The 12,654-nt window shown below is 39.9% G+C and overlaps 1 protein-coding gene across 1 annotated transcript; it reads right to left on the bottom strand.

Moving 5' to 3' along the window:
- Positions 1-1,347: 1,347 nt before the first annotated feature.
- LOC128866711 (juvenile hormone epoxide hydrolase 2) lies at positions 1,348-12,128 on the bottom strand. The gene is made up of 4 exons (XM_054107626.1): positions 11,786-12,128; positions 10,919-11,118; positions 2,359-2,557; positions 1,348-2,260 (listed from the first exon to the last, which is right to left on the bottom strand). Exons 1-4 carry the CDS (start codon positions 11,987-11,989, stop codon positions 1,472-1,474), a joined length of 1,392 nt encoding a protein of 463 aa, XP_053963601.1. The 5' UTR covers positions 11,990-12,128; the 3' UTR covers positions 1,348-1,471.
- Between the last annotated feature and the right edge of the window lie 526 nt (positions 12,129-12,654).

The raw sequence follows: 12,654 nt of genomic DNA, 5'->3' as shown, positions 1-12,654 counted from the left end.
GGAATAAGTTCGTAGCGTTTTTACCGAGCACATTTATTTAAACAAAGACAAAAAATAATTATATCAATAAGTCAATCAATTATATATTCGCCGTTGCTGTTTACAATCTCTTCCCACCTCTCGACCAATTTGTTGATGCCGTTCCGCCAAAAATCGCCTGGTCTGGTGTCAAAAAAATTGTTGAGCCAGTTTTTAAGGACCTCTTTTCTTTTTTCGAAGGTAACGCCCTTCATATGGTTTGACAGGGAGCGGAAAATATGCTAATCGGTCTATGCATAGTCCGGAGAATACAGCGGATGCAGAAGGACCACATATTCGAGCTCTTTGAGTGCGGCTTTGACATCTTGTGCAACAACCTGGCATTGTCGTGAAGTAGTATGGTTAGGCTAGGTCGATGAGGTATTTTCAGTCAAATAGCCTCATTTTCGAGGTGTAGCTGGGCACTGTAGATCTCCTTGTTGCCCGTGGTATTCTTTTCGAGCATTTGCAGCAGTGCACCATGCCCTACCAGTACCACCAAACACATATAATGATCTTTGGATGACGATTCGGCTGAACTCTCGGCTTTGGCGTACCTCTCGGAGCCAACCACTCCTTTCTTTGATATTGATGAATAGGCAGTACAGGAACCATTTCTCATTTTCCGTGACGATTCGGTACAAAAAGCGCTGTTTATGACCGCGTATTGCTAGAAACGCGCGAGATGCTGAGAAGCAATTTGAACGCGCCTTTCTTTGTTTTTTTTTTTGGTGAGTTCGTGAGGCACCCAGGCTTTCAATTTTTCGGTAAATCCTAATGAATGAAGGTGATTGAGAATCTTTTTATGATTGCAGTTCATTTTTTCCGGTGTTGAAAATGTTGATTTTTGCCTACTGGGTATTCCATTTTTAAGTCTCAAAATGAATTAAAAATTAAATACCCCAAAAATACAATTAACATATGTAGTTTTGTATAGCAGAAAGAGTTCTGTCGAATGAAGATTTACCCTTTGTCAACAGCCAACAAATCATTGTAAAATAAAAAAAATATATAAAAATGCTATAAACTTATTTCACAACCTAATATTTAACCTGCAACGAAGTTATCAAGGCGACTGCAGGTTTATCTTAAAAAAAACATTAATAAATAATTGGCGCTTACACACTTTTTTGGGTGTTCGGCCGAGCTTATCCTCCTATTTGTGGCGTACATCTGAATGTTGTTCCACAAATGGTGGGACCTACAATTTTAAGCCGACTCCGAACGACAAATGTTTTTTAGGAGGAACTTTTTCATAGCAGAAATACACTCGGAGGTTTACCATTACTCCAGTAAAATAAAGCTAAAAGAAAAGATTTCTTTAAAAAATGTGATTTTTGGCAATGTATTGAGAAATGTTAAAAACCAAAGCCTATAACTGTTCAATGAAAGGAAATTTTTACATGCGCATTAATGATTAAATCATAACTTTGTATGTTTCGTTATGGATGAGTTACTGGACGTTAAAAACTTTATTGATGAACTCCACAAAGTCATTGTACAGTAGCAGAGGTTGTTCCATTGCTGCAAAATGGCCGCCGTCTTTGTGATAAGTGCTATGCACAAGGTTCTTGAACTTAACTCCAAGCTGAAGATCTGTTGCATGCATTAAATCATACAGAAAACGTGCACAACCAGTGGGCGTATTAACGTGAACGGCATCCAAATTCAACCCTAATTGTGCGAAGTTGAACGCTTCCGAATACAAACGCTGCGATGTAGTTATCGATTTTGTTACATAATAAATCATTACATTATCCAAAAGCTCATCCAATGTGAAACGCTTAGTGAGGCCACCATCCTCAAGTTTTTTGTATTCAAAATTGGTCCAGGTGGAAAATTTCTCTAAGATATACGCAGCTAAGCCGACTGGATTCTGCAAGAGTGCTGTGCCAATAGTGTCCGGCTTGGTTGCTTGAAGATGGAAATAACCGGATTCTTCTAGAAGGAAGCTTAACTCTTGGCCGAATGGTTTGAAGAAATCTTTCTGTTCGTCTTTCACAAAGAACGAGGGAAACCAGATGCGCCAAAATTTATAAAATTGTGCGATTTGATGTTGGGTACTGCACATATTCGAATGATAGCCGAGCACATTCTGAGGTCTCAGGGTAGCTATATGCGAGCCGATTATCGAGCCCCAATCACCGCCTTGCACCACAAATTTCTCATGACCTAAACGCAACATCAAATTACGCATCACCAATGCCACTTGAGCTGGGCCGAAGTTAATCTTTGAAGCACCCTAAAAAACAAGGAAAGGTTTATTTTTCAGATTTTGAATAACAAAGATTTGCTATGCAGAACATAGTTCGGAGCGAATGATGTAATAGATTTATGTACCTGAGACCAACCATAGCCGGGTAAGCTGGGTACGACCACTTCAAAAACATATGGGGTTTTGGCGTTCGCTTTCGTCAGCATGGGAATAATTTTGTAGAATTCACGTACCGATCCTGGCCAGCCATGAAGCAGCAGTAGGGGAATTACCTTCTTTCCTTTGGCGGTTTTGGGTTTCACATGGATGTAGTGAATGCGCAAACTGTAAATAAAAAAAAAAATAAAAAAATTAGTATTAAAAATATGAGGCTGAAAGGGACATACGTAGAGTCAGTATTTTATTTATTACATTTATTATTTCCATTTATTACAATTATTATGTATTGTATGTATGTGCTTATAAAGGGTGATCAATTTAGAGGTATCGGATTTTAAACTGAAATAAAACAATGAAAATTCAAATTGAATGGGCAATCCTTTCTATTTTTGTGTAGAACTATTCATGACCTTAACTTTCTTAAGGATAATTCCTTTCAAATGTTAGCCGCAACTGCCCCGGAATTCGATCAACCATAAACACCAATTTGGAATGACTCACTGGATGACTTCGGTCGCTATCTCGTGAATAACTTTAGTAATCTGGGCTTCCTTGTCTCAACCGAAGCTGGTTTATTCACAAAGCATTTCGACTTCCCATACCCTCACAAATAAAAGTCCAAAGGTGTGATATCACACGATCTTGGAGGCCAATCCACTGGTGCGAGGCGAGGGATAAATTGCTCATCGAAACGGCGACGCAGTAAATCGATTGTTTCATGGGCTCTATGGCAAATAGCGGCACCTTGTAGCAACCAAATGTTGCGGAGATCACGGGCTTGAATTTCCGGCTTCTGGCATCAAAAAGTCGTTTATCATGGCGCGATCGACATTGGCGCCAGCCTCTTCTTTCAGGAATTATGGCCGATGATTCTTCCGACCCATAGGTCACACCAAACGGTTGTTTTCAATGGCTGTAAAGGCTGTTCTTGAATGGCTTGTCCGAGTCGAGAGATATTTTGCTAACCGAAACGCCAACGCAGTGAATCCTCGAAACGTTGATAAAGGATTTTCCAAAGCAGGTGTTACAGGTGAATGGGATGCGCTATCGAGAGATAATTAACGATTTTTTGTGGCCGGAATTGGATGGTATTGATTAGGACAACGTTTATTTTCAACAAGACGGCGCTACGTGCCACACAAGCAACGAAACCATTGATCTTTTACGAGAAAAGTTTCCGGACCGTGTTATCTCTCGAAGGGCTGATCACAATTGACCACCGAGACCCTGTGATTTAACACCTTGTGACTTGTTTCTTTGGGGCCTCGTGAAAGAGAAGGTCCACGCCAACAGCCCAGGGCCGATTCAAGACCTCAAAGATGGAATTCGTGAGGCTATCGAGGACATAGAGCAGCCGCTTTGCAATTCGGTTATGGAAAATTTCATGAAAAGGATATTGTATTGTAAGCGCGATCGTGGGGGTAATTTGCCTGATGTTATTTTCCCCTTAATAATGAAATAAACATCGGATCATTCATATTAAAAAATAGCATTTTTCTTTGAATATCACAATAACTCCTCTTATTAAAAAACTCTATAGAAAACGCCACTAGAACCATGTGCGTATATCGAAGCCTTTAAGGCAGATCGTACGATCTAGACTACAAAATGAAAGCCAAGTAAGTGGCCACTAAAGAACTACTCGGTAGTTTTCAAAAATAAGCCTGCTTGGCAAAAACTTTAGCCATGAAAACTTGTCCCACTGTTGCTGTAGAAGCCATTGTAGGACTATCCCCACTGCATATTTTCCTCAAAAAATGTGCAGCCAGAAGTTCACTAAAAATGCAAATCTTACTTGGGAAAGATCTTCCTGATTTTGGTTATACAAGTATCATAACAATGCTACCGGATCAGAATATTATTTATTCATTAACTTGCATATGATTCCAAAATGCGTTTAATCGTAGGTTTGAAATCTTGAATCTAAGACCGCGATGAATGGGAACTGGGAAGACCTTGGGTCGATCTTAGAATTCTTGAATGGTTTACGGACGGTTCGAAAACAGATACTGGCGTCGGTGCGTGGATCTATGGTCCAAACGAAAAGCTCCGAAACAATGGGCAGATGGCCTAGCGTCCTTCAGGCTGAAATTCAAGCAATTTCAATATGTGCGAGAACCAATCATATGGGGGTACAAGGGTGCATGCATAGCTATATAATCGGACGGTCAAGTTGTATTAAAAGCTCTAGCTAAACATTCTGTGGAATCAAAACTAGTGCACTGATGCCTTAGCAACCTCAACCAACTATGTAGCTTCCGGATCACTCTGGAATAAAAGTTAATAAAATTGCTGTTGAACTCGCTAGGGCGGAGGCGGCAGCAGATTTTCACCGTCCACGCTCCTTCGGCCTTATTGGCACAGAATTGGTAGTATAGATCGCTGGCATGTTCAAATTGTTGCAGATATGACTTGAAGCGCCCATGACCAGATAACAAAAGAAACTGCGTCATGCCGTCTATGTTGACACTATGGAGGATCCCCCCTTTGGATAAAAAAAGCAGAAAAAAAAGATAGGGCATTATGCCCAATTTTAGAGTGCACACGGAATACACCTTAGTAGTTGAAATCTTATCGCGCATTTATTCTCACTTCACTGCTCTGTTACTGTTTTCATTCACGCCATACTCAAGTAATGAGGCGCCTATTTCGTTCGCCCTAACTCTGTGCTTGGCCTATTAATTAGCTGAGTCATTGGCCTATTAATTAGCCGAGGATAAGAGCTCAGAATTCACAGTGACTTCATATTTCACCTACGCCTTGATCTTGTGGAATGCGAACTTTAAATTGAATTAGAATTGAATTAGCTGATACGATTAAAATAATCTACCTTATTAGCATTTTTATATGCTTCACAGCGCAACCATCTGGACTGAAGGTTTAAGTTCAAAATCCAAAAATATATTCGTAGATTTGATAACGTTGCTCTGTTCGAAAAGCAAAAGCAGTCATGATGACTTGCACAAACTGCGCTGCTCTGTTATCTTTCACAGTTCAAAAGAACAGACTCTATGTGGTTAGAGTGTACACATTTGTATGTGTGTATAAATGTGATTGAAGTACACACGTACATACATATACACATTCGCGTACATGTGTACCCACACATTTTATTTTTGCATAACATTTGTGTTTGAGTAACTTTTTACTAAATAAAAACAAAAATATTTTGAGAGATGCAAACATTTACTTTGACCTTTACACGCTCCATTCCATCCACGCTGTTTGCATAACGCAGCTGTCCAGTTCACACTTGTGAAATGATGGACGTACGAAGCCATTTGCAAAAATGATAAACTTTCCAATAAGATGATTAATTTAACGAGTGTGCTTTCTTGACATATTGAATTCTCAATAAGTACATCTCTGTTAATGAAGCAAATAACCAATTGTTACAAATTCTCAAATTTTGGTGTTCATGTATTCAAAAACACTTGCAAATCAGGGGAAAGTGAGAGAGCAAAATGCTATGTTATTTTGAGGGGAAGTTGTTTTTTTTTTTTGTTTCGTGGATAAGAATTTGAAGGGAGAAAAACAGCTAATCGCAGAGTCAAAATGCACACGAACTAAAATTGGCGAATGGAGTCAAAGTTCAAATTTTCAATTGCTAACGGAATGATTTCCATTTGACAGCGATGATGAAATGGAATGATTTTCATCTGACAGCGATGATGAAATGGAACAAATTATATATATAGGTATATATTATTGGCGCGTACACCATCTTTTGGGTGTTTGGCCTAGCTCCTCCTCCTAATTTGTGGTGTGCAACTTGATGTTGTTCCACAAATGGAGGGACCTACAGTTTCAAGCCGGCTCCGAACGGCAAATATTTTTTTATGAGGAGCTTTTCCATGGCAGAAATGCACTCGGAGGTTTGCCATTGCCTGCCGAGGGGCGACCGCTATTAGAAAAAACTTTTTCTTAATTTTGATCTTTCACCGAGATTCGAACCGACGTTCCCTCTCTGAATTCCGAATGGTAGTCACGCACCAACCCAATCGGCTACGGCGGCCGCGGAATAAATCATAGTGGACAAAATAAAATCATGTGATACTAAGCTCGTTTTTTTGCAATTTATTTGCTTTATTATTATTATTATTTTTTAAATTTAATACGAGGTAGCACAAGTGAAAAAAAAGTTTACCTTTTGTGAGTTTTCTCGCCAACAATTTAATCAGTTGTTCGTTAAACTTGCAACAAATTGTCACTGGTTTTGCGTTTATGCACTTTTCTTGTTATTTTACTCTTTGAGAGCGAATTCTCCGAAATCAAGTTGCAATGTCATCTCGTGCTTTGCGCAATGTGTGCCCGATCCATTTCCACTTGCAACGCATAATTTCTATGCGAACTGGCTTTTGCCCGGTAGCCGCCCAAAGATCATCGTTGACTATAATATCAGGCCTGAATATTCGCAATATCTTTCGTAGGCAACGGTTTAGGAAGGATTGCAGTGATACAGAACTACCGACTTCACGTTAGCTTCAAATATCTTCAGTATTGTGTGCCTGGAGATGTGAGTTGATCTCCATACCTTGTCTAGCATGCCAAATGCAACGCGTTCCTTAGATATTCGGTTGTATATGTCAGTTGTTGATCCGCCGTTTTTTGAAATTATGCTCTCAAGATAGCAAAATTCATCTACATCTTCAAGCGGCGTGAAGGGCTTGCGTTTCGGTGGTGTTAATCCGCATTACTTTGGTCTTTGCTATGTTAATTTTTAGACCTGTTTGTGCTCGCTGTTTTTTTTTTTTATGAAAATACAACTTTATTCTGCAAAATGGTTACAAGTGAATCATTGAAAGTATTGCCCACCGCTGGCTACTACTTTCCATCTTTCTGGTAGATCTCGTATACCGTCGCGGTAAAACTGTTCATCTTTTGAGGCTATCCACTGATCAAGCCATTTTTTGGTGTCTTCATCTGAATGGAACTGCTGGTCAGCTATGTTAGACCATGTGCCATCGATCGGAACAGCTGATAATCGGACGGCGCAATATCCATCCACGGATCAAGCCATTTTTTGGTGTCTTCATCTGAATGGAACTGCTGGTCAGCTATGTTAGACCATGTGCCATCGATCGGAACAGCTGATAATCGGACGACGCAATACTGGAGAATATGGCAGGTGGGGTAGGATTTCCCATTTCAGTGTTTCCCGGTAGATTTTAACGGGTTTGGCAACGTGAGGCCGTTGTTATGCTGTAGAATCACTTTTTCATACCTCTTCGCGTATTGCGGCCGCTTCTCGCTCACTGCTCGGCTTAATCGCATCAATTGAAGTCGATGCCGAGCTCCAGTGATGGTTTCGCTTGGTTTTAACAGTTCATAACAAAAATAACACCAGCTTGGTCCCACCAAATACATAGCATAACCTTCGCAGCGTGAATATTCGGTCGAGGCGACGACGTAGAAGCATGACCGGGCAGTCCCCATGACTTTCTTTTCTTTGGATTGCTGTAATGAATCCATTTTTCATCATTCGCCATGATGCGATGAAGAAAACCCTTCCTCATTGAGCAATGCCTCTAATTCAGCATCTTCAAAGATTTTTGGCCTTCCTTCACGCGGACGGTCGTCAACATTAAAATCACCATCTTTGAAGAGACGGAACCAATCTCGGCACGTTGTTTCACTGAAAGCAGCCTCTCCATAAACTTTTTGTAGCTCTCGATGCGCTTCAGCCTTCGTTTTTTTCGAATGAAAGAGGAAAATCAACAATTCCCGCAAATGAGGGTTATTCGGCACAAAATCAGCCATTTTCACAAAATCAAAAGTATAGGATACCAAAACAAAATCACTAATGCGTCGAAGCAGTTTGTTTACTATATGTCTAAGCTTGGTTTATGACGTTTAGGTTTTGGTAGAATCGACTAGCCCACACTGCTGGCGGCATCTATTGATAAACAGCCGGAACTTAGTTGCGCACGTAATAGTTTAGCTGATGCATCTGAGTATTTCTGCGATAGTAAACAAATGTCGTCCGCATAGTCTAGCAAGCCGGCTGCAAAAACCCCAGGAAATGCACTTGCTGACCGCACACGCTTGTCGCATTGCTAGGTCCAGGACTAGGTTGAACAAGAGTGGAGATAATAGACATCCTTGCCTAACACCGGTTTGAATTCCGATACTACCTGCTTCATGATTGAGAAGTCAATGAAGCAGAGGTAAAGAGACGAGCGCCACTCAACTCCACGATCACTGTCAAGGAGTTTACATGATCGACGCAAGAGCAGTGGGGACGAAAGCCTGCTTGTTCTTTGCGTAGTCCCTTCTTCAATGAATTGGAAAACCTTTGTGAACTACGTGTGCTTATACTTTGTTCGCCATGCTTATCAACGTGATTCGTCGCCAATTTTGGCACTCAGATAGGTTACCCTTCTTCGGGAGAAGGGTGATGACGCCTTCTTTTAACTCTTTCAGGGTTCCAAACGTTGTTCAATAAGGGCAGAAAGATCCGAGCGCTTATCTTGAGCTTATCCGGGCATATCGTGGGGATGCCACGTCTTGCAATGTGACGTTGGCACCTACACAACAGAGTGGGATGCAAGGGCCGTTGATTTGCTTGCCCTTAGATGTTGTTGGCTCGCCGTCCTCGTCTTTGAGAAGCTTGGTCGTTTTAAAATTGGTGTTTATTAATTGTCGTATCATGCGATGAAGGTCTCGGGCACGATTCGTTCCCGCTACGGGATACGGTACACTGACAGGGCTAGTTTACTGGGGCGGCAGCCCCTGGTCGGGAAGAACCTGTGTCATTCCGGTAACGTAGAACCGGCTGCAATGGGAATGAATTCGTTTCCGCAGCAGCCTGCGCTGTAGTGGCTATGTTGTTGCTCCACATTTGTTCACACATTCAATCCGAATTAGTTGCACTTAATTCCTGAGATAATTCCGATTTAAGTTGTTGTTGTTTTTAAAGCAGCATAAGCATTCTCCATACATATCCATTATACACGGGGAATGCTGCTGAGGTGACAGTCCTTGCCCGGATCCGAATGAAGTTGTCAATCCCGATTAACGCCAGGCCCTGTCTAGGCTATAAACGTGTGTATATAACTGAGCAAGGTTTTTACATTTGAAATAAATAGTCTGCATTCTATTAACCTTTGGTCAACCCAATACGATTTTCATACCAATAAATGAGATTTTGTACCATTTACTGCCGTTTACTTTACATTTACTTAGATTTCTTATAGACGGCTCCGTCATTTTCCACGTAATATCAAGCAACAACACTCATTACAAAAAATCGGACAGTGGAATCTCGGCCTTCTCGGCTCCCGCCTCCACATCTATCACAACCGAAAAAAAATCTTGCACAATCGACATGAGGGACAACGGAAGCTTTAAGCGAGTCTGGGAACTAGGCCTTTCCGGCTACCAGCTACGAAGAATCAGAGACTATAAGCCCGTCCTTTCTGGCTCCCTCCAATCATTCACTTCCATCACATTCGCATCCGATTTAGTCATATGGGTACTTATAATTGTATTTCATTTGAACAAATAATTAGTTTCTTAGCATTGGCAAGGAAAGAAATTTCTTTTCACATAAAATTTGTAAACTTATTGTTAGTTTCTTATAAAGGGTGGTTAAATTCCAAGGGCCGATGTTGAATGTAAACCACACCTAAATGTTAAGCTTTTTTTTGATTTTCATTTGACATTTTTCATTTTCAGATTAACTCAATTTGAACCATGGAAAGATACACAAACGAGCAACGCGCTGAAGTTATTTCACTTTCACCTCAGTGGACTCGTCAATAAGCAGAATTGCATCTGGGCGAATGATAATCCAAGAGTGATTGCCGAAAAACTAATGCACCCACAAAGAGTGACTGTTTGGTGCGGTTTATGGGCCGGCGGCATCATTGGGCCGTATTTCTTCCAAAATGAGGCCGGTCAGGCAGTTACTGTGAATAGTGTTCGCTATCGTGAGATGATAACGAACTTTTTATGGCCCGAATTGGAAGATATGGATGTGGACGATATGTGGTTTCAACAGAACGTTGCCAATTGGCCGCCAAGATCATATGATTTGACAACGTGGGACTTCTTTTTTTGGAGTTCTTTAAAAGAAAAGGTGTACATCGATAAGCCAGCAACAATTCAAAAGCCAAATAATGAGATAATTCGGTACATTAACGGCATAGAACCTCAATTATGCCTCAGCGTCATCGAAAATTTGGACCATCGGATGGAGGTGTGCCGCCGAGGCCGCGGCGGCCAGTTGGCCGATATTTTGTTTCGTACGTAATTGAGCCGTACCAATATTATCATAATAAAGAGAAATGGCAATAATTTCCTGAAAAAGTTGTATTTATTCAAAATCAACAGCGGCCTTTGAAACTTAACCACCCTTCATAAGAAAGATTCAATAAATAAAGAAAATGAAAAAAAGACTCACCACGAAAAGTTAAATGAATGTTATTCGAGTAGCTAATAAACAGATGAGTATTAAGGTGTGTGTGTATATATATATGTATGTATATATGTGTACATGCTTAGAGCTAAACAAACGATGCTCACCCCTGGATCTGCGTCTCATAGTGCGGGAATTGTTTGAGAAACTTTTCGCGTTCACTCCACTTAGGCAGGTAAGTGTCGCGCCAATATGCGACCACCGTTTCTAGGTATTTCGAATTGAATCCATATTGAAAACCGATGCCTTCCAGTGGCTCATGCAATGTTAGAGGGCGTGACAATTGTGCTTTCAGATCTTCAATTACCTATTTTAAAGAAGACAAACAAATAGTTGAATTGAAATAAAAATAAATTAAATGCAATGATTAATTATCGTTAAGTAATTCAATTCAGAAACGTATGCGCGCATGTATGTATGTATGTAGGTGTGCACATTGACAAGCTGACAGTTGTTTTCTGTTGCGATTTTAACTGCTTCAATTTATTGAGATAAACTGGCTTCCCCTGCCGCATTTACGACGCAAAAAAACAATGGAACAAATAACAATAAATTCATTAAATGGTACCAGCTGGTTTTCTAGATATATATTAAAGATATTTAACTTTAGTCATAAAAGTTATGACACACATACATATACAAATGCCAGAGTGTTTGTTATTTCAAGCTATCATATTATGATTATACAAATCAAGTTGTCACACCGACAATTATTCTCAAATATACATACATACACACGTTTGTCTAATACTATATCATGACTTGCGTTTTTTCAGCATAAAATTTCTAGCCCATTAATTGTTGAACAACAATAATACAATCTTTTTTTTATATTCACATACGCGTCTACTCGACAATAACTGCTAAAAGGTTGTGAAATAATAAATCAATAGTTGATGCACATCTGCCGGCTTATTTGCATAAAAATCACTACACACACACGCACATATGTACATATCGCAGTGTTTCGTTACCTCTGGTTTCACGCTTATATCAAATTCCTTGATTGCAGTATTCTCCTTATATTTAGCAGCGCTGCCGGGTCCCCAATATTCGGCATCGCTTAAGTCTGGCACGGGTGCTGAACTTAATAGATACTGAAATCTATGCACAAACACTGCCAAGAACACCACAAAGGCCACAAGCAAGATGCGAACTATTAATCCTACTTCGACCATTGCACTTTCGTATCAGCCCAAAAATAGATAGATGAAGTGAAAAGTTTCCACTTATATATTTAATTCTAAAATAAAAATCTTTAAGCACCAAACGAACGGGAATACCAGCCGCTCACATTCAGCGACGAATAGAAACTGATAGCTGAGTACGACAACGGTTCTACATGAGTGAAGTAGTGTTTTCTTCACTGTTTGTTGTTGTTATATGGTATATACTCTAAGAGGGTTATAAAGTGAATGCAGAGAGAATTGTATGATGACAAAACCGAATGGTAACAGCAGTTATTCAATAATAACAACAATAAGTCTCTAAGTGCAACTAGGCTTCTAATGTTAAATTTTAAATAAGAATCTTAATACTTTAAAATACTTTTTTTTTTGTTAAAATGCATGCATACATATGTATGTATATTAGGATGAAACAAACAATGTTCTTTATTTCTAATTGCTACCAGCGAAATTTGTTTTGTCAAAAACCAATGATTAGTACAGTTAATGTTTTTTTTTATACATGGGACGTTCCACGTCAACCGGTACACTAGCCGGTCCAAAATTCTATGGGACCGATTTTGAAGTCCAAGGTCTCAAAATGATCGTCTGAATGTCCACTATTGAAAGCCGTCTGGCCCATTGAGAAATTCAATATGGCGTCCAAATTATGGCGT

This window comes from Anastrepha ludens, chromosome 6, assembly GCF_028408465.1.
Source record: "Anastrepha ludens isolate Willacy chromosome 6, idAnaLude1.1, whole genome shotgun sequence".
Taxonomy (NCBI): domain Eukaryota; kingdom Metazoa; phylum Arthropoda; class Insecta; order Diptera; family Tephritidae; genus Anastrepha; species Anastrepha ludens.
The sequence above is the reverse complement of the archived record's forward strand: the minus strand, read 5'-3'. Positions and strand labels throughout refer to the sequence as shown.